General features: G+C 36.7%; 1 protein-coding gene and 1 non-coding gene across 17 annotated transcripts in view; one reads left to right on the forward strand and one right to left on the reverse strand.

Annotated features, from left to right (window-relative positions):
• The window catches only part of CAPRIN2 (caprin family member 2), a 41,580-nt gene that overhangs the window by 12,577 nt on the left and 6,253 nt on the right, over nucleotides 1-22,750 (reverse strand). For 8 of the 16 annotated variants that reach the window (XM_028491142.1, XM_028491143.2, XM_028491149.2 and 5 more), the window contains 10 exons: nucleotides 17,863-17,949; nucleotides 15,354-15,428; nucleotides 13,790-14,028; nucleotides 12,441-12,523; nucleotides 10,241-10,408; nucleotides 9,246-9,289; nucleotides 7,665-8,339; nucleotides 5,045-5,167; nucleotides 2,813-2,894; nucleotides 1,683-1,738 (listed from right to left, as the gene is read on the reverse strand). In XM_028491142.1, the coding sequence (XP_028346943.1) occupies nucleotides 1,683-1,738; nucleotides 2,813-2,894; nucleotides 5,045-5,167; nucleotides 7,665-8,339; nucleotides 9,246-9,289; nucleotides 10,241-10,408; nucleotides 12,441-12,523; nucleotides 13,790-14,028; nucleotides 15,354-15,428; nucleotides 17,863-17,949 (1,632 nt within the window). Of the gene's footprint in view, nucleotides 1-1,682; nucleotides 1,739-2,812; nucleotides 2,895-5,044; nucleotides 5,168-7,664; nucleotides 8,340-9,245; nucleotides 9,290-10,240; nucleotides 10,409-12,440; nucleotides 12,524-13,789; nucleotides 14,029-15,353; nucleotides 15,429-17,862; nucleotides 17,950-22,750 lie in introns of those variants that run through there. The other 8 variants (XM_028491147.1, XM_055085546.1, XM_028491144.1 and 5 more) reach the window with 2 other exon arrangements.
• LOC112066364 (U6 spliceosomal RNA) lies at nucleotides 576-687 on the forward strand. The gene has a single exon (XR_002892585.1). It is a non-coding gene; the product is annotated as a U6 spliceosomal RNA (small nuclear RNA).

The following is a 22,750-nucleotide window of genomic DNA, read 5'->3' on the forward strand; positions in this document are numbered from 1 at the left end:
TAAAATAATGAGACAACCACCCAAAATAAGTGAGACTGGCTATTGTGAGGACATAACTAACTCTATTGCCAAAGAAAAATTCAAAGACACTAAGTTAAGGCAACTTGGCCCACTTGATAGTTAAGCTTTAAAAGACTTTGAATTGTAGTTAAAACGTTAACTTAACAAAAAAGATAAAGAAAGATTCTTTAGATTAGTATTTATTTAGAAGTTACGGCAGTTCTTGCTTCCAAATTATTGCTCTTTAAGAAGACCGGCTGGAGTTCGTTTTAAGTACTGCCAAGTAAGCATGATGTTTGAGGCCAGTGGTTCCAAAAAATGGATGTGCAGATTCACCCAGGGAGCAGATTAAAAATACAGATGACTAGACGACATCCCTGGAAATTCTGACCCTATAGGTCTAAGGTGGTATCTAACAACACAGTCATCCCTCAGTATCCACAGGGAATTGGTTCCAAGACCTGCTATGGATACCAAAATTTGCAGATGCTCAGGTCCCATAGTTGACCCTTCCTACCCATGGTTCCGCAACTTCGGATTAAACCAACCTCAGATCCGTAGTACTCTATGTTTTAGTGCTCACTTCGGCAGCACATATACTAAAATTGGAACGATACAGAGAAGATTAGCATGGCCCCTGCGCAAGGATGACATGCAAATTCGTGAAGCGTGGTACTCTACATATTTAGTGGAAAAAACCCATGTATAAGTGGACCCGAGCAGTTCAAATGCATACTGTTCAAGGGTCAACTGTATGTACTTTTATTAAAGTGACCAAGTGATTCTGATGTAGCCATCCCACAGGCATGCCCTGAGAACTACCAGACTATTGGTTTATCAACAAAAATCTTAACTTGTCACTTGAAAGCCTCATATAGAACCTAATAGCTAGACCAGATAACATGGAATTCTTTAGTTAAAGCAGTGACTGGGGTGAGGGACCCTGCTTAACAAACACATTTTGAAAACCGAGCTACATCTTAAACTAAATATAAACCACTGTAAACAAATGGTATTTACTCATAAGTTTTTGGAAGGGAAGGCAACAACTGCTGAACCACCTGATCAAAATATTTAACCTACTGTCAAAGCAGTTGCTGTCTAGAAAATTGCCATAAGGTTTTCAGAGGGATCCTGAGAAAAAAAAATTTTTTTTAAGTAATGACCAGAAAACTAGCAAATCTTGAACTTACTATTGATGGAAATGCAATGTGGCATTTACGGATCTCAATGATCTGGTCCCTTTAGAACTCTAAGTGTGTTCTGTGAAAATTAGTTCATCAGAATGTTAGATATATGTAGGCGGGTGGGACTGGCTACCCATGAGTTAAGCAAAATTAGTTTCTTTCTTTACACCCTTTACTCTGCCAATATAATAAGTGACTTAGGTAGCTCAACAGCAAATTAAGATTCCCAAAGTACCTCCGAATTCTTCAGGCTTACTCTTTCCTTACTAACATCAGCTAACCTTCTCTATTATAACAGATGACTTCCCCTTGTTTATTAGGGAATCTTTTGAGAACCAGCTGTACTTAATCTAAAAAACTAGATATCCTTAGAACATTTTCAATAATTTCATTAGGTATATTAGAATCAGCGAGTCTGATCATTCTTGCCAAAGCAAGAGTTTCCTCCCCGAATAGCAAAGAAGAGTAAATGAAAGATCAGTCTGGAAAAGTTACCTGTAATGGCTCTTGAAGAAAATCACTTTGATTGGATAGATTTTGTTCTGTAGATGCTGCAGAGAGTGAAATCAACAGTAAACTACTGAGGGAGGAGAAAATTTTATGCATACCAACTGGGTGGAAACTAAAGTTTATACATTATAAAACAAAGCAGTATCTGGAAGAACTAGCTCTCAAGTCCTTTCTATTGTAGTAGAGCTCTAAAAAGAGTCAGAGAGAATTACAGAAGAAAAGGATACTCGTTCCATCAATGGACAAAAGCAGCATTTCAAGGCTTCCAAAAGAAAAGAACTATGACTTTTAAAAAACTGGTCATTGTAATCTGGATGATAAAACCTGAGCTATCATGAGCGGTAATTAGCTGATACACTTTAAGTTACAAGTGCAGGGGTCATCTGGCTCTTCAGTTTTTTTTTCTCTTTGATCATGTAAATTGAATATACTTTCCAATTACATAGCTTCAGTTTGGTTTCTTCTTATTAATCTCTATCACTTTTGTTAATTACTCTCTTCCTTCTCCTTACCCTACCCAGGAATTACTGGACCAGCCTTCTGGTTGGTGTCTACTGCTCACTGCAGCTGAACTATGGCTTTGACTATGTCATTCCACCTCTGAGATAAACTAGTGTAGAACAAAAAGCCTAAAGTCTGAAGCATCAGACCAGATTCAGATCCGGGCTGCATCATTAGTTACTGTGTTAACCTGTGCACTAAATACCACTGATGTAATTTCACTCATAGTTAGGATCCAAAAGCCTCCACACTAGGCATACAGAGTTGAAAGAAGTCAAGCAGGTTCTAGTCAGAATTCACTCCAAGAAGAATATAAAAAGTAGCAAAGACAACTAATATCGTGTACTTCCATTCACCGATCTGAAGACCTTCTCTAAAATGCAAACAGGTCAGTTAAGTACACTAACATCCTCATGGTAATTTACCCGTATGTAACTCTGATAACATATGTACACATTTAGAAAAAATTAACACACAGACATAGTTTAACCTTAAGATAATCTAGAGCAAAATTATATGTAAAAGAAGTAATTGGAAAAACAGCTGTAGGTCTAACAAGTCTTAAGAATGAGGACAAAAAAAAAAAAAAAAAAAAAAAAAGAATGAGGACATACCTACTGGGCTACCTGGAGTAGCTGAAGGCGGCTGTGATGATGGAATTGCACTTGGAGGTTTGTCAAAATCCAGAATAGATTCCTAAAGACAAGAGTTTAAATAATGAGTGAAAACAAAGATTATCATTTGTTGGTAAAGCTATTACCATTAAATTATTTATGATGTTGTCAACTGCTTATTAGCTATAGGAATCCAGCTAATAACTATCTCAAGATGTTAATAACTTAGTCTTTCTAGGAGAAGAAATTGAGAATTAAAAACGAAATCTAAAGTAACTGTCAAACCTTAAAACTGTGTCAGGGGCTTCCCTGGTCGTGCAGTCATTAGGAATCTGCCTGCCATCACAGGGGACACGGGTTCAAGCCCTGGTCCAGGAAGATCCCACATGCCGCGGAGCAACTAAGCCCGTGCACCACAACTACTGAGCCTGCGCTCTAAAGCCCGCGAGCCACAACTACTGAGCCTGCATGCTGCAACTACTGAAGCCCACGTGCCTAGAGTCCGTGCTCCACCACAAGAGAAGCCACCACAATGAGAAGTCCGCACACAGCAACGAAGAGTAGCCCCCACTCTCCGCAACTAGAGAAAGCCCACGTGCAGCAACGAAGACCCAACACAGCCAAAAAAAAATAAATAAAACAAATACATTTATTTAAAAAAAAAAAAGACTGTGTCAGGACTTCCCTGGTTGCACAGTGGTTAAGAATCCACCTGCCAATGCAGGGGACACCGGTTCAAACCCTGGTCCAGGAAGATCCCACATGCCACGGAGCAACTAAGCCCGTGCACCACAGCTACTGAGCCTGCGCTCTAGAGCCTGCGAGCCGCAACTACTTAGCCCACGTGCTGCAACTACTGAAGCCTGAGTGCCTAGAGCCCATGCTCCACAACCAGAGAAACCACTGCAATGAGAAGCCTGCGCACCACAACGAAGAGTAGCCCCTGCTCACCGCAACTAGAGAAAGCCCTAAATAAAACAAATACATTTATTTAAAAAAAAAAAAAGACTGTGTCAGGAGTTCCCTGGTGGCACAGTGGTTAAGAATCCACCTGCCAATGCAGGGGACACCGGTTCAAACCCTGGTCCTGGAAGATCCCACATGCCACGGAGCAACTAAGCCCGTGCACCACAGCTACTAAGCCTGCGCTCTAGAGCCTGCGAGCCGCAACTACTTAGCCCACGTGCTGCAACTACTGAAGCCTGAGTGCCTAGAGCCCATGCTCCACAACCAGAGAAACCACTGCAATGAGAAGCCTGCGCACCACAACGAAGAGTAGCCCCTGCTCACTGCAACTAGAGAAAGCCCATGTGCAGCAATGAAGACTCAATGCAGCCAAAAATTAATTAATTAATTTTTAAAACAAAGACTGTGTCAAGTGTTAAAACTCTAATAGTAATTCTAAGGCCAAGTTAGGAAAAGAAAACTCCTGACTTGAAGTCTTAAACGTTAATCCTAGCGTAGACTGAGCCCTCATTTTTATTATAACCAATGAGAGGGTCTAATTATTTTATCTCAACCACTAAACTAACTCACGCTCTTAGAGATTTTCATGACAAGAAGGCATTCTCTTCTCCCATCTGCCTATCCTGGTTATTCTAAAAATATTTCCAATGTTTTGAGTACTTAACTTATATACTTACAGTGATCATTTTAGGTCTTTTATTTATCAAATAATCTGAAGAGGTATGCAATTCCCTCACTTTACAAATAAGCAGAAGGTTGGAGGTTAAATAACTTGCCACAGATTATACAACTGGTAACTGGTAGAAGTGGATTGAAACGCAGGTCTAATTCCAAAGCTCAAAATCTTTTTACTACACAAAAATCTCTTATTTGCCTACTTCATCCCTCAGTAATACCATACTATTCTGAAATTCTGTAAGAGTCCATATGACACAATTTAGCATGTGTCATAATGAATGTCTTATGATTATCTACACACAACAGCAGCAATATCATTTGAGCACTTTAAGCTTCCTACATGTTTAATTCATTTTATTACTCACAACAAACAGGAATAGGAACTATTACCATTTTTTCAAAAAAGAAACTGAGGCAGAGAGTTAAGTAACTTGCCTAAATTCTCAGAGCTAGGAAGTGGCAGAACGGAGATCTGTACTCATTCTGGACACCAGAATCTATGCTCTTAACAACTTCATTTAATGCTTCAGATCAGAAGCTAGTAGCCCCATGACTATCATTTAAGATTCACTTAATAATGACTCATACTTGCATAAAGTTACAAGTTCCTTGAATCTGGGTCATCAGATCCTGCAGTTTTTCTTTCCTCAATACTGGATCCTTTGGAAGGGTAGAGGAAGAACCTACAGGCTGATGCATAGGCTTAGGCACCTAGAAGATAAATCCATAATGTATAAGAGTGAAATTCAAATTCAAAAGCCTAATTCAGGCAACTAAGCTTACCACTACATCTTAAGGTAATCAAAACACATAGCAGTGCTCATTTATAGATTTATCTCAGGTAAAGGATTTCCGCATAAATGCATTTTCTAAGTAATTTAAGCAAACTTTACATGTTTCCTCCTTCAGAACAACTTTAATGGGAAATGTTTCTAAACATCATCTTTTTAAAGGGAAGGCCCAGAGCAACAGAACTTCCCTGATAGAAGTTCTCTCATTATGGACATCAGTTACCCTGTGTCCTCTATGAAAAGATGCCACTGACTATAATACGAAACACATCAATGATTTTTTTCCCCAGGGAAAAAAATGACTACTACCACATTAAATATACATCCCATTTTTAACACATATCTGATTTCAGAAACAGTAAGATGTAAAAACATATACATATATATCCCAGAGCTGAGGAAATATACTATTATATTCTGTTATACAGTAGGTATACTTTGGGGGGGGAGGGGGCTACTGATGTGTAGAAGGTGGTTCGCCCTCCTGCTAAATTTCTTAAGATTGCTGAATACCCTGAAATAGACCTCATGTTTATGGTTATTTCTTACAGGTATCAGCAAGCCTGTCCCTACCAGCTCCTCTTCTCTACCTTCTAATTCACTGGGAAGTCACACAGCTAAGCTTGTCAACAGTGTCATAAAATAACTGTTAATAGACCCTAAGGGAATATATGAAAGGCTCTTTTAGGAGAAAAGTATGAAATTTAGTGATTTATTTCATGTTATCTAGTCTTTTGGCTTTGAACTCTATTTTGCCCTTGACAATACTTGGTCATGTTCCAAACAGCTGAGATTTCAATACAGATAGAGGCAAATACGCTACAGAGAAGCGTCCTCTCAGTCACTGAGAGACCCTGTAACTTCAATATAATGATGTCTGGGCCATAAGCACATTAAATGAGTTTTGACCTTTCCAATTAAACACCCTTAATTTTAAATACTATTCAGCAAACAGCATGGTATCAATATTCTGGTACGGTAAAGGTTCAGCACTGCTATACCTAGTGGAATTTTTAATTGCGGTTTTTTAAACAGCTTTATTGAGGTATTAAAATTGGGTTTTTAGATATAAATCTCTCAAAATAGTTGCTATATTACAATTACTGTCATATGATATCTAGTTAATGAAAAAGGCTATCAATCTTCTGCAGGGGCAGGAAGAAGCTAAATTATATGACCACTTAAAGAAGAAGAAAGGAAAATAAAAGGAGACAAATAATTCTAAAATTCTCTTCCCATAAGGTAGAATTGAGGCGGGGGTAATTTATAAAATGCAATGCTTTGAATTCCCTAAGCAAAGTGTTTTTCTCCCCCCACCTTTTTTAATTGAAGTATAGTTGATTTATAATATCATGTTAATTTCAGGTGTACATCACCATGATTCAGTTGTGTGTGTGTGTGTGTGTGTGTGTGTATTCTTTTTCAGAGTCTTTTCCCTTATAGGTTATTACAAAATATTTAGTATAGTTCCCTGTGCAATAAAGTAGGTCCTTAGCAAAATGTTTTTCAAACTGTTAGAGGACCAAAGATTTCCGGGCATGCCTTTGGCTAAAATGGCGTGGAAGTGCAGGGAACACTACTAGATGTATACGGAGAACACTGGGAGGGTAGCAAGTTCACATTTCTTAGCAAACAAGGTGGTAACAAGTCTTCAACAAGTCTGCAATGAAACAGTGGTAAATAACTTATACTTTAATAAAAGACAACACTAACTAGTATCGTATCCAAGATTATTCATTATAAGGCTTCTTATCTTACTGACATGGGTTATTTATCATTAGCAGAATGAGGCCTTATATTTGAACTAAATCTCATACTCCAAAACCTAATTACAGAATATTTAATGCCTATACTTTTCATCTGCAGAAAATTCTTTTGAAACAGAAATAGATAACTAATTCAGATCCTTCCCCAACTACTGCTTCTTCTGAAACAGGACATGAAAGATTGCTGTTTCTTCTCCTGACCATCTGTACCTTCTTCAAAGAGGACAGGCTAATGTGAGTGACTATAAATGAAAGAGAAGGAAGAGAATACAGAAAAATGTAACTTCTGTCAGAAAAAGGTCTCCTGCCTTTTGACATGCATTTACATTTCTCACTTCTTCAACATTATGGTCTTTTCTGAACTATCCACTATTTTGATGTTATATCATGTCATTAAAATTTGAGCATTAAAACAGTATTTTCCAATTGTGGAAATTTCACTTCAGGTTAGGCACAAATGACAGATTAAATCTGCTTCCAGTTTTCTAGGGAAAACAAATTATGCATTAAAGAGTTAAGTGAAATACTTAATACATTAATTAAACATGGGTTTTACTGATCTTTTCCTAAAGAGAACTTTTAAATTATCACTACCACAAATCTCTACTTATGCCTACATTGACAGGAACAGATCAATACAAATCAACTCACATCTTTGGGTTCTGTATTAAACTTCCTGGGCAGCAGCTGGTCATTTGGTACGAGGCTCGCTGTAGCTGCCCCCCAGGACTTTGGAGAAATCTGTGATTGTGGTGTTAAAGGGTGTTTTTGACTCTCAACATTGTTTTCCCAGGATTTTGGAGTCTCTGGCGGTCTTGAATCCTGTTCTTCGCACATGGGAGCGGTCCATGACTTGGTGATGTCCTGTTCCCTCTGCACAGAAGGTGTCCAAGACTTTGGAGTTTGCTTCTTTGGATCCTGTTCTTTCTGCAGCTGAAGTGGCCAAGGCTTTGGTGTCTCCTGCTTCTGTTCATCTTGAATGCATCCCACTTTGGACTTAAGGGCTTCTTGCTTCCACTGGCTGGGAGTTGGCTTGGTTTTCGAGACACCCTGCTTCTTCTGCTCTTCCTGCAGAGTGGGCCTGAGTTTTGGAATCTCTTGTTTCCGCTGTTCTAAGGAAACTGCAGGCTTTGATACCTCCTGGTGCTTCACGGAAGACTCCCAGGACTTGAAGGATTCCTGTTTCTTCTCCTGACCATCCGGTTCGGTAAGCACATCCCAACATTTGGGGAGATTTGGTTTTCTAGCATAATCTGCTTCCCAAGATTGCTCTTCACCTTGTTTACTTGAATAATCTACTTCTGTCATGTAGCGTCTGTTAAGAAACTAAACCACAGGGAAAATGTGCTCAAGTCACAGTCGGTAGAAGACCTTGATGGGAATACTGAACTCCTATGTCCACTGGTCTGAGCCACTGCTGTGCTAACAGGAAACTTCTGACCTTGTCCTACTTGAAAAGAGTATTCTACTTTTAGGTCCATTCCTTTCCCCTCAATTAACAGAAAGACAAACCTCAAAAGTATACTTCCAAAGCAGCAACCTATATGTGATTCACCTAAGACTGGTAAGCAGTGCACACCGTGGTGCCACATTTGCTTGACTCAGGCTCTTTTACCAAGGTTACTCTGCCTCTGCCAGGCTTAGGACCACCTGAACTCCCTTCAAGTTAAGGCAGAGGGTAGTTCAACTACACAAAGTCCTACTCTTTACACTGAAGCCTTATGTTTTCTGAACTACCAGCCTTTTCTTTATTCCCATTATGTATCAGTCATACTGTGATTTTGCTTCTTCCATTCTTTTCGGCTTCCATGAATTCCGATGTCACTTCAGAAAGAGAACAAATGCCCTCTTCTATTACCAATATGAGTAAATTCTGGAAAGAGCAAAATCCCACCCATCTTCAAATTCCAATACAGGGACCAAACCCACCACCACCAGCAGCTAACACTTGAGCCGTTCTGCGTGCCGGGCCAAATCGTAAGTAATTCAGATTTAACTCCTTCAAACCTCACAATAACCATATGAGGCAGGCAGTTATTATCCCCATTTTATGTAGGAGGATAACAGACACCGCTGGGCTGCATATCTTGCCCAAAGTCATTAAGCTAATAAGCTGCAGAGCCAGGATTCAAGCTTAAGCAGTCTAGCTCCAAAGCCTCAGCTCCTAACCACAACAATATACAAAAGTCTCAAAAACCACAATTGACTGAAAATTACCTTTCGGTACCTTACCTCTTGTGGTTGTATCTCTGGCTGTGCAAGTTCCATAAGAGACTCTGAGAAGATAAAAGGAATATTAAATAAGTACTAGGTAAACTACAAGTTTTTAGACTGATTACGGTGTAATTCATTCTAGCAACAAATTTCAGAATAGTAACAGAAAAAGGATAGTGCAATTAAGTACATTCAGGGCAGGAGTAATTCTCACTGTTGGGTGCTGGTCAAAAGCATGTGGTCTGAGGCTAGTTGAAGCTAGTAGCTCTGCTTATATAAGACACTTTTCTGAAGTCAGGTTGTAGTTAAAAACTGATTTCTGATTGAAAATAGGGCTATCTCCTCTTACCCACAAACACAGCTTCTTTCAAGTTGGATTTATAGCTCTGGTGCCATGGGGTAAACAAGAAATACTCGAATCTTGCTAGTGGCTACCAGAAGGCTGCTTGGACTACCTCCTTAGAAGTAATATTTCTTAAATAAATCCAGCCTCAACAATAAATAGCAAAGGTGCCATTTACTCAAAGTATTTCTTCCCCAAGAAAAGTGGAATTTTGAAAAACATTATTTCTTTTACTGATTTTGGCAATTTTTTTCCTAAATCAATAAGTTAACCTTAGATTATTTACATTCTTGTTCTATACAGTATTGGAATATACTATAACTCACATTGTAAACAACGGTTTTAAATGGAATGATCCTAATGGTTTAACAAAGAGTTAAACTTTAATAGTTTAACAAAGAATTCAAATTCCATAAATGCCTCATTTTAACAGTGTACTCTCTTGTAACAAATTATAACCTAATGTTTCTATGAAGGTTGACTCTGCAAATCATGGTAGTAAAGCCTAGAGATGCGTCCTAAACCTAGGCTTATCCTGGGGCAAGTAAAGATTTCCATGCATGTAGAAAATAAAATTAAAATAAAGTAATCATTTTACAATGATTTGACTCATTTTGGTTAAGTGCTAAAAATGCAACCACTATAAAGAATTTCAGAGATCACAACAAACCTGACTCTTTGACAGATTCAGTCTTCGATAATTGCTTTTTCTTCTCTGATTTTATTAGCATTTCTTCCTCCAATGATACCTCCTTCTCCTTAGCATTTTTTGGAACTGGGATACTTTCAAAATAGCCTGAGTTCAACAATTTAGATAGTAGATCTTTCATGTGTTTGTCTAAGAAAGAGTGATTAAGACTTAGTTATCACATAGCCTAAAAGTTCACGGAAAATTATTTGGAATAGAAATCCTAATATAATTTTATCCTAGTTGTAGTATGTCATTATAACAGCCTACACTGGGGGTATTCAAAGAACTGGTCGTACCATGAAAAGGAAATATGCAGTCCATCGTTACGTCAGGCTGAATCAATATAAATTTTAAAAATCAGAATCCCAAAGTTTAGCAAGTCACTTAAGTTTCCCTGGGCCTCCATTTCCACCATTTTAAAAATGGCTAAAAATCAGAGACTCCAATCAAGGACTCTATCTAGTATGTTATAAAAGCACACATCTATTCCCTGACCTGGGAGAAAAGTGATTTCTCCCATCTTCCCCCAAGACATCACAAAAAGCAACTACTCTACCTTCCCCAAGTAATTTAGGCTTTAAGAGAAATAAACAACACAGTTCCTCAAACATAAACTTTAGAAAAACCTATTTTGGACAACCTCTAAAGAATTTTTAAAGTATAAAATTCCATGATTAAGATTTTACTCTTGAGTTATGCTATATTTCACTCCTAGCACATCACCATTTGATGGTCAAGAAAAATCTTAAAATGATGTTATTAAAGTCACTGTACCATAAATAGGTCTAAAGTCTATTTTATTTTTAATATCCACTAAAAACATAATTCCAAAATTAAGCAGAGTTCTCATACTTGATTTGGGTCTACTGTTCCTTTCACAGGAATACTATGACATAGATGACTTTTTTTTTTTTAATCAAATTTGAGGTAAAATTTACAAAATTCACATTTTAAGTGTACAGTTTTAACAGATGTTAACAGTCATGTTAATTCCACCATAACCATGATACAGAACATTTTAAACAACTCAAAAAGTTCCCTTATGCCCCTTTTATAATCAAACTCCTCCCCCTACTCCCTGGCAACCACTGACCTGCTATCGTTCTAGTTATATCTTTTCTAGAATTTCATATAAATGGAATCATACAATATGTTCTCATTTTTTCTCTGGCTTCTTTCACTCAGCATAATTATTTTGAGATTCATACATGCTGTTGCAGTATCAATAGTTCATTCCTTTTTTCATTGCTGAGTAGATTCCATTGCATGACTATAACACATTTTGTTTATTAATTATCAGTTGGTGTACATCCGGGCTGTGTTCAATTTGGGACTATTATGAATAAGCTGGTACAAACATTCATGTACAAGTATTCATGTGAATGTATGTTTTCAATTCTCTCCAGTACCAGAAGTGTAATTGCTTGGTTATATAGCAAGTGCGTGCTTAATTTTATAAGAAACTAACAAACTAGTTTCCAAAGTATTTGTATCATTTTGCATTCTAGCCAAGCAATAAATTTCTGTGGTTTAAACTTGAAAGTACTTAGAAATTGAGAGTTATTCATACTTAAATATTTTTTAAAAGGAAGAATCACTAGTAACAAAAATGTTTACCAGCTTCCAAGAGTTTTCATTATCCTCAACTAGTACACAAAACTGTGTACTTCATGTCCAAACATTTGTACTTGGTCATTTGGCCAAAGCCTATCTAGGAAGCCAAAAGGACTCTTTCTCTCCAGATCATTTCCAGACCAATAGACAACAATGTTTCAATAGACTATGTAGCCAAATCATTCTTATTTTCTTAAGCAGATCTGGTAGATAAGCCTTGATATTAACAATATGTGGATTTAAGATTTGTAAATAGAACAGGTACTACCACGGACAATAGAGAACTGAACCCCAAAACGGTCAAGCACTAGTCCCTAGCTCTTGTTCCCAAATCACAGTGACTCGTCACCTCAAAACTCTCCCTAGGCTCCATTTTAGTGAGTACAATTATACAATAGCTGCTTTTAACAGAACTAAACAAAGATATCATTCTGCCCATGAATCTAGTATTCTCAGACATGTAAGTTCTGATGGACTGACACAGTTTTGGCCCTCAATATCATACTAAACTCCTAGATATAAAGTTTAGTATTTACTGCATAAGTCCAGAGTAGAGAAAACTCACATGTCGTTCCTACCACTGCTTTCTCACTACCTTCCAAAAGGTCCCAAAAGTACAAGGATGACTGCTCCATCTGGTCTTCAACACTGACAAGGAAAAGCAGCAGCAGAACAAAGTGGCTTTAGAGGCACATATATTTATATATGGAGCAGTACAATTTATACAATATAACCCATCAACAATTAAGACATTCAATGTTAATTTTGTGTTTTTTTACTCTTTGGAAATGAAAAATTTAAATGTTATAAAAGATGACTAAATACCCATTTACGGATTTCAAATGTAAGCATTTTTCCTTAAAACAACTAAAATAAAGATTTTACCAAATACAGCTATTAAGGAACAGACCAAAAAAGAGTTTAAAGCAATCAGTGTGGTATCCTTCATTATCAAGTACATGTCCTAGATTAAAAAAAACAGTGGAATGGAAATATTAAGAGCTGCATTTGTCTTTAAAGAGAGCAGCTCATTTTTCAAATTGGTTCACTTACATTTCACATATTAAAGTAAGCTACATTCCTTGGATCTACCAAAGTGAAGCAAGAGAAGGAAGCATCCAAATAGGTAATGATGATGGAACAGACTATTGGGATGGGAATAAAGATATATATATGGCTATATATAGGTTATTAAGAGTTTTATCAGGTTTCTTCCTGCACTGATAGGGCTAATTTCTAAAGCAGTTGAAATCTAACTGCTTTTGCATGGCTAACAGACACAGCATTGAAACAACCTGTATCTAATAAACCAAAAGCATAGAGCTTCTGCTCATTAGCTGATTTACTCCATCTAAGCAAAACAGTAAACAGACACTGTAGGAGAAAAAAATTGGGTTGCCTCAATTTGCTGGTTTTATATTTTAAATTATCAGATTTGTTTCTCAGTATTTACTCACAGCCTAAGAAGAACACTAAATAATTCTTACTTTGACAGTTTAGTGATACTAATCAAGTTAAATTTTATTCACCTCCACTTAAGTACAGCAGTAATAAGGAGGCAGACTCCCAGGTAACACAACAGCCTGATATAATTACAAAAAAATTTTAAGAATATACATAATTAGTATTATGGTTAATACCTATATAAGGTTAAAACTTGATCAGACATTTTAAAAATCAGTGTTACAGTAAAGAAGCAGGTTAATGAGATCATTCAAATTCACTTTCTTACTAGACGGGCTATCAACCTCGTGAGAGTCTGGGCAGGCCAACGTTTCCGAAGTTGTGTGTATATATATATATATACACATATATATATACATATATATATATACACATACAAATAAATATATACATGCTGAAAAGCCAAAGTGTTATGTGTCCTGTTTCAGGAAAATATTTTCATTAACTTACCTCAGACTTTCATTTCTTTCAGGACAGGTCAATTTTGAAAATTTAATGAGGTAGTCAAGTTCTTTTAAAGGCAAATACACTGCACCATTCAAGCCCCCTTTGAAGTCTTTCTGTACATGTTCCTGCATCAAGTTCTGTAATACATACTGAACTTGAAGTATAGTGCGAAGCTTTTTCTTCTCAGCCTCAAGTTTTAGCATGTGCTCCCTTCTCTGGGCTTTCTTCTGCGCTTTAAGCAGCTGTTAAAACAAACGCTAATTAAGGCTGACAACTCTCCACAACCCATACTAGCAATCCATTAGTCTACAAAAGTCCAATCCCAAAGAGTTGAGATTAGATGATAAATCTCAAATATAGAACACTGACTGTGAAACTGACAAGGTCATTTAACCGCCTGCTTGCTTTCTGAGCTAAAGAAGTCACCGAGTACTTAGCTGGTTTGTCTCAGCCAACCAAAGCTAAAGAAGTCCAAATATGTGACTCCCAACCCCAGGCTGAATCTAGTACCTCTACTATCACCATGATTAGAAGCAAAGTACCTACTGTTAATGTCCATATTAATCACAAGGTTTTACTTTTCCATATTATGTATACCAAGACTTTTTAGGCTAAATATTTTAAGAAAATGCTTCAGTTTAGTTTGGGTTTTTTTTTTAAATCTTATGGTCCAGGGTAAGAGTATTCAAAATGGTTGATTTTCAACCAACCAAAGAAGACTGCCTAAAGCATAAGGAATTGAAAACCAAACAGAAATAAAATGTCTTACAAATGTAATGCCAAAAAAACAGCCACAACAAACAGGGGTTTTTTTAAGCAAAATTGAGAGAGATTTTCACAATAGTTTGTCATGGAAACACACATGGAAAATTAATGGAATGTAAGTTTTCCCTCAAATGAGTGTGTGTGTGTGTGTGTGTGTGTGTGTGTGTGTGTGTGTGTGTGTGCGCGCGCGTGTGCGTCTGTGTAGACTGAGAAGCTCCGAGTCTACTCTAAATCTTACAACTGTAATACCTTAAAGTCTGATATAATACGTGGGTCCCAAAAGTGGCTTCTCATTTATAAAATACCAATAACAAAAAGTACCATCTATTTCCACTGAGAAACCCAAAAGGTCTTTTCTCCCCATAGGTGTTTTTCTGTTTGTAATGTTTCCATCGTACTAGATATTTCCCAAGGTATGAAAATTAAGATAACAACAAAAATAAAAACTTTTAGATTTTTCCTATAGATGAGTTAAAGTACTTTGATTCAGCATCAACATTTAAAACTCTACAAAAGAGACGTTCATAAATCCTAATCAAGACGGGGGTTAAAAAATAAAAACCTCAGGAAAAAGATTCATTATGGCATTATTAATTCCTTTCTACAGGGTATGAAAGCAACTTAATAAATATGACTTGTGCTACTACCAGGGACAAGAGGACAATGGCTGAAGATAAAATTTTACGAGTGAGAAATGGACTGGTTGGGGGTTACGTGGGCAAGGGTATTTTCTTCAGGACGGCAAAGGCTCAGAAAAGCTTTTTCCAAGACCTTAATATGGACTTACACCAATAACACTTACCAAACTCAGCTTCTGCTTGAGAGGAGGAAAGACGATAGAGGTGGCAATTCTAGCTCTCCAAGACAGTGGGATTCCCTTGGACACAGATTCATGATGGTATAAGAAAAGGCAATTGGTGCTGAGGACATCTTCAGGACTATATCACATGATTACCTCAGGTCTCTCTTTGGCCACCTCCCAGGGTTGGATTAGGTGTTCTTATGGGCTCAGGTCACCCTAAACTTCCCCTATCAATCTTTTTCTTTAGCTGCATGCCCCTTACGCTTCAGCTCCATGATGACAGGGACTATATCTCTGTTGTTCACCAGTATATCACTAGTACCCAGCATAGAGTCTGACACGTGACAGGACCTCAAATATTTATCGATTCTATCAGGTATCAAGTAAGAAACATGCTGTCTCCTAGGTCATAATCAGATGTCATGAAAACCACTGACAGCAGCCTATTCTTATTTATGTGGAAACTAAGAAATCAGGTTACTTCTCTTCTTTCAGTTGAAAACTGATTTAGAAAGAAGATATGAAGTAAACTGCTGTCAACCAATAGCACCGAACCATAAAATTTATTTTCTGAACCATGACTTAGAATGATAAATCCCCAAAGGACGAAGCTCATATCATGAAGATAAAAAGAGAGATGTGGTAGGCTGAAGGCTTCCAACTTTAGTTTGAAGGGAAAGAAGAAAATGTTACACAAACTGCAAAACGAGCTATCATAGAAGAGGTCTGACAAAAGAAAGAGTTTAGTTTAAAAAAAAAAAAAAAAAGCCCCCAAATTCCTAGGCTGGTAGGTACATCGCTATAAAAATAGTGAACCTTGGACTTCCCTGGTGGTGCAGTGGTTAAGAATCCGCCTGCCAATGCAGGGGACATGGGTACCAACCCTGGTCCAGGAAGATCCCACATGCCAACTAAGCCCGTGCGCCACAACTACTGAACCTCTGCTCTATAGCCCACACGCCACAACTACTGAAGCCCGGGCACCTACTGCCCGTGCTCCGCCACAAGAGAAGCCACAATGAGTAGCCCCCACCCGCCCCAACTAGAGAAAGCCCGCGCACAGCAATGAAGACCCGACGCAGCCAAAAATAAATAAATAAACCTTTTTTTTTTTATTTTTTAAATAGTGAACCTCCATAGGTGTCTGGTACATGGATGGTGTTTAAAAAAAGATTTAAATCTAAAAAGAACATCGTACATTGAAAAAAAAAAAACACCTGAGTGGAAAATGAAAATTTGATAGGGTAACTCAGAAAAGAGAGTTAACAGAAATTTTTAAGTATTATAAAAATATACTTCAAACCTCCAACCAGAAGGCAGATATAAAAGATCTTTTTTTTTTAGCACAATGGACCAAAACTAAATAAATTTAACATATGGGGGGTGGGGGGCGGGGAATCAATCACACAAGAAAAAAAATGACTTAGAAGTATTGTATCTAAAATAGCCTAGAAGTATTTAACAGCTGTGAAACTAACAGAAAGTATTATAATTAAGTGATGAATAAGTAAACTCGAGCTAAAGTGTGCTATGGATAACAAAGCTAATATCATCTTAGACTTGCATTAACAGAATTATCCAGAAAACAGAAGGAAGTGTCTCTATACTACACTATTTTAGGTTTCACAATACCTTTTAAAAGTTAATTAAGTCAGACATCCAGGAGAGAGCAACTCAGAACTATATTTTACAAGGATTAAGAGGGTAGCTGTCTTCAGCTTCAGAATGATGTTTTGGGGTTTTTATTTTTTTATTTGTTCTTTTTTGATGCCACAGGAATGCAGAAGAGAATTTTAATTTGCCAAACAAGAAAATATCCAAAAAGTAGAAAAGACTATCTTATGAGGCATGCTCCCCATCTCAGAAATGAATTCACCAAATTATTTCCTCAATTGGTAGAACATGATCTTTAAAGGGCCATCTAACACTAAGATTCTAAAACAATGAAGAATATTTCATTAATGAATGCTTAAGACTTCACTATTAATTACTGATTAACTCTGTGGAAGAGAAAAGTTTGAGTTGCCAACACAGAGCAATTGAAACAAGCAGTGGGACCAGACTTAACGCTATTTAAATTTAAGATGAACCATAAATTTTCCTGGTTATAACTACCATGCTCTCAAGAAGAGTCTACCAATAATGCTAAACTTACAAGCCTATGTAATATAAATTTTCAAGCCTATATTCTAAAATGTCTTTAATAAATGTATCTGTCAAAATAGTTTTCATTCCTTTTCAATGATTTCCCTAATTCCACAGTGAAATAATACACATTAGACAACTAACACTTAATTCACAATGCCTCATATTCAGATAACATTTGTGTTGAGACTCTAGAAATCTGAAAACACTAGTTCTTCAGAAACTATACTCCACCCCACCTCCCCCAATAAAATATCAGCAGGAATTAGGTGAACAATAACCAAACACCATTATCAGACACTGATATTTTCTTCAAGATCAGTGGTTAAATCAGTTTTAGGAAAAGCAAAGAAAACATACTCACATCTTGGCTCAGTCCAGAAAAGGTTTTCTGAAGCTCCTTGGCAAATTCTAAGTTATGTAGCACTTCTTCGTATTTCTCAACTGCTTCCTACCGAATAGGATAAAAAAAATCAATTCTGTGAACTTCTAAGTACAAATATCTCAAAATAAGTTCCTTAATAACAGCAGAGGAGATTTAAGACTTTAGAAACTAGCCATTTACTATACATACTCAAAAAAAGTAAGGAGAAAGTATTTAATAGAAGTTACATAAAGTTAAATTTAAAAATTCAATTGTTTATGCTAGAAATCTGAACCATAATAATAACAATAATAAAGCTGACTATCTATAAAGTCTAAGGTCAGAGAGGCCTGTGGGTTTTAAGAGCACTGAGCCAATAGGGTTCCTCTGTCAATATTCATTCACTACACAAATATATTACACAAGTAGCACAGTGAGAATCACACAGATGAAAGCAACCTCAAGAAATTTATACAATGGTAGGAAAGACTTGTAAATAATTACCTATAACAGACAAATTAAGTATTGTGACAGAAACATTGTATTTTTTTCTTTTGGCCACACCGTGCCCAACCAGGGATTGAACCCAGGCCCTCAGCAGTGAAAGTGCAGAGTCCTAACCACTGGACTTCCAGGGAATTCCCTGTAAATTTAGAGGGAAATTTTCTTTGAGATTTCACAGATGAACAAAGTTGATAATTAGAGAAGGGGTAGGTTGTTGTTTTTTTTTTAATTGGGGTATAGTTGTTTTCCAGCATTGTGTTAGTTTCTACTGTACAGTGAAGTAGAATTCCCTGTGCTATACAGCAGGTTCTCATTAGTTATCTATTTTTTTTGTGGGACTTTAACTCAAAGGGCCATTATGAAACAGAACAAGATGGGGAACTTGTCCAATCAGACAAAGGCATATTACAAAGCCTCCATGGTTAAAATAATATAATATTCCACTTCTGGGTATCTACCCAAAAGAAATTAAAACATATGACCACTTAAAGACTTGTAAGTAAATTTATATAGTACATTATTCATTATAGCCCAAAATAAAAACAATCCAAATATTCAGCAACTGGTAAATGGATAAGCAAAATGTGTTATAACCATACAAAGGAATTCTAGTTAGCAATAAAAATAAATGAATTACTGATACATGCTATAACATGGATGAACCTCAAAAACATAATGGTAAGTCAAAAAAGCTGGATGCAAGACTTTATTTTATATGAAATATCCAGAAAAGCCAAATTTATAGAGATAGAAAGCAAATAAGGGCACAAAAGAAAACTTGAAGGGGTTATAGAAATGTTCTAAAACTCGATTGTTGTGATAGCTGCATAACTCTACAAATTTACTATAAATTATTGAATTGTACACTTACAATGGGTTAATGTTATAATATATTTATGATACCTCAATAAAGCTGTTTTTAAAATAATCTGATAGTACTACGTCTTTATAAAGGTACAGAACAACAGGAACTCCTGTGTACTACTTAGCATAAATTCGTACAATTGGTACAATAATTTTGGAAAATAGTTTAACATTTTTACTATGAAGTTACCTATGGGTATACCCTACAACCCAATGATAGGTATACACCCTGAAGAAACCTTACACCTGTATCTCAATAACACATATAAGACCAATCAAAGTAGAATGCCAAAAAATAAACAAACATCCATCAAACATCCATCTATTTACAGACTACTACTAAGTAGAGAAAAGCAAATGAAATATAGCTGCTTGCATCAATATAAAAATCCTAAACATAATGAGTAAAAATGATAAACTGAAGAATACACAGTATAACATTTATCATAAGTTTCAAAAAAGCAACCCTAACAGATTTAAGCACAACAAATAAGTCCTGTTAAAACAAAAGGAAGGGAATGAGGGGGAAAAAGTTCAAGGTCAGGTTACAGGAAAGAGAGTTCTGCAAAGGAGCTTCAGTGTTGTTGTTAACATACTATTTGGGTTGAGTAGTGGGTTCTGACACTTGCTTTATTATGCATTGTAACTTACAGGCAATACTTTGTTTGGACTACATATTTCTTAATGTAACAGGTAGAGAGGCCTTCCAAATATAGAACCAAGAATGCACAGATAACATAACCATATCATACAACCCTCAAAGGGATGTAAAACTACAAAGGAATACCGCTTCATATCTACTCTCAAATGGTATTAACTTTGACTCAAGAAAATCAAAATCAAAGGGGAACTACCTCGACTTCCCATCATCAAATGTGGATCCATCCTTTCTTTCTCTCTTTCTTTATATAGTGGAGGAGATGTCCTTCCACCTGTGCCCTGGATCCTATTCAATTCTGCCTTTGTGGGAGATCTTACTCTGATTCCCTCTTTAATGTCTTGAGCCTCTGCCTCTCTGTTGATGCTGAAACCAGCATGTAACAAGTTCAAGTCTCCCCCAACCTAAATGAGAAAAATAAAAAGTGCCTTTCTGGCAACCACGTCCTTCCAGTCTCAGACATATATCAAAAATGCCTACACAGTTTCCATTTCCTCCTCAGCCCTTATCAACCTGAATTGTTTCCACCATTCCAACCAGAACTGTCCTGGCTAAAGTCAGCGATGTCAGTCCCATCCTTTAAACCTATGGATCTTGTATAGCTCTCATTTTGGTTAACTTCTCAGAAGACTTCAACATAAAGGCATCCTCCTGCTCTACTAAGATCCCTTGTTTTTTGTAATATTAACTTCCCATTTCTCCAGCTTTTTATTTACTGGCAATTTTTCCATTAACTATTCTCCCCTCAGTTTTTAAGCACTTAAAAAGACAATAGGACCTTCATCACAGAGATGTGCAATTTAAATGATTTCATGTTTATAAATCACTCAGAATGATGCCTGGCCCGAAAGTAAGTTCACTATCAATATTTTTAGTCATTATTATCCAAACATGAAATGTCAGATTTCTTTAGCATTCTGTCTTACACTTCTTTTCTGCTTTCTATACTCTCACCCGTGATAGTCTCATCTTTTCTCATGGCTTCAATTAGCAGCCATACAGGTGATAGATCTGTAGACTAAACTTCTCTATGCTCCAGACCTTCTCATAAATACTTACTAGATATCTCACCCTTTAATGTTTCACAGGCACATTAAAATCAATGGTCCAAAACTGAGCTCTTTATCCCATCCTCCCCAAACATTCTTCTCTCCCAGTGTTTCCAAGCCCAGTAAATGGTCTTGCCATCCACCCAACTGTTCAAGCCAGAAACCTGGAAACCACTCTTGGTTCTTCTCTCTATTCCTACACAGTACCAAGCTATGTTGATTTTACCTCTCAAATCCAACTACTTTATTCAAACCCCTCTGCAACTATCTTGGTACCAGCTCCCAAAAGCTCTGACCTAGACTACAGGTGTAGCAGCTGAAAGCATCAAGTACCCTTGCCTTTTGCTCAAGCACTCACTTGAGTCTCGGTTCTCCGTTTCAAATCCAGACCTGAATCAAAATAGATATTAAAGTTACAAATGGGACTCTAAAAAACTTCATTAAGACACTTTTCTTACTATTTTGAAGGAGAAATCTAATTAGCAATAGTGAAATCTTAGAAGTCTATAGCTTAGTCTCAACAGGTTACTTAAGAGTTACTAACAAAAGAGGTTACATTAGCTAGGCACACATAATCACGCAGATCATAGAAAGCTTTATTTACAGTATTACAAATATCTGTTGGGTTGAAGAAGAAATACCAACTGAATTACAAAATTTCTAGCCAACAATACCGAAAACAGTATCAAATCAAATCTATAGTATCAGCTAAAGCAGTGCTTGAAGTAACAGTCACAGCTTTAAATACGTATAGGTTGGGGAAGGGGGGGGGAAACAAATTAAGCACTCAGCTTAAAGACAGAAAATGAAGCAAATAAACCAAAGGAAAGCAAAAAGATAAAAGGCGTAGGAGAGAAAAAATAAAAGCTGGCTTTAAAAAAGAATTTTTTTAATATACTAACTTAATTGAGTAAACGAGGAAATACAACCACACAAAGTTAGAAATAAAGTAATACAGAAATAGGCTTTTATAAATAATTACTTTGTCCCAATCTTTGCAAATAATTTTTTTAAACTGGATGAAATATTAGTGATTTTCAAGGAAAAGTTTTAAAAAGTTGACTCCAAAAACAATAAAAATCTAAACAGATCAATTTTCAAAGAAAAAATGGAGAATATTTTCAAAGCACTCCCACCCAAAAAAGAACCAGGCTGACAGTTTGAGAACATTTCAACCAAACTTTAAAGTATTATGGAAACACTGACACCATATTAATAAAGGATGAACAGGCAGAGCACAGATGTTTAGGGCAGTGAAACTATTCTGTATGTTACTAACAATGGATACATGCCATTAGGTATTTGTCAAAACCCACAGAATGAGCTGAACCCTAATGTAAGCTATGGACTTTGATGACGATGTGTCAATGTAGGTTCAATTGTAACAAATGTACCACTCTGGTATGGAACGGTGACAGCTGAGAAGGCTGTGCATGTGTGGTGGGGTCAAGGGGTATACAGGAATTCTCTCTACTGTCAGCTCAATTTTTAAAGCTGCCCAAAAAATAAAGTACACTAAGAAAAAAAGAAGCAAAAACAAAGGCCCCAGAAGTATCTACATTAAGCTAAACTGTATACAGGCTTAAAGAAACTATAGACAAATACAAAGTAATCTATTAGAATCATTATTTTGCAAGATGAGAAATGAACAGAGGAAGGACAGGGTGAAAGAAAAACTGTATCTTTTTTAATATTTCCTGATTTCTAAACTATGTGAATTACTTCCAACTTTAAAAGCTAAACTTAGGGCTTCCCTGGTGGCGCAGTGGTTGAGAGTCCGCCTGCCGATGCAGGGGATACGGGTTCGTGCCCC

The sequence above is a fragment of the Physeter macrocephalus genome, chromosome 6, assembly GCF_002837175.3.
Source record: "Physeter macrocephalus isolate SW-GA chromosome 6, ASM283717v5, whole genome shotgun sequence".
NCBI classification, from domain to species: domain Eukaryota; kingdom Metazoa; phylum Chordata; class Mammalia; order Artiodactyla; family Physeteridae; genus Physeter; species Physeter macrocephalus.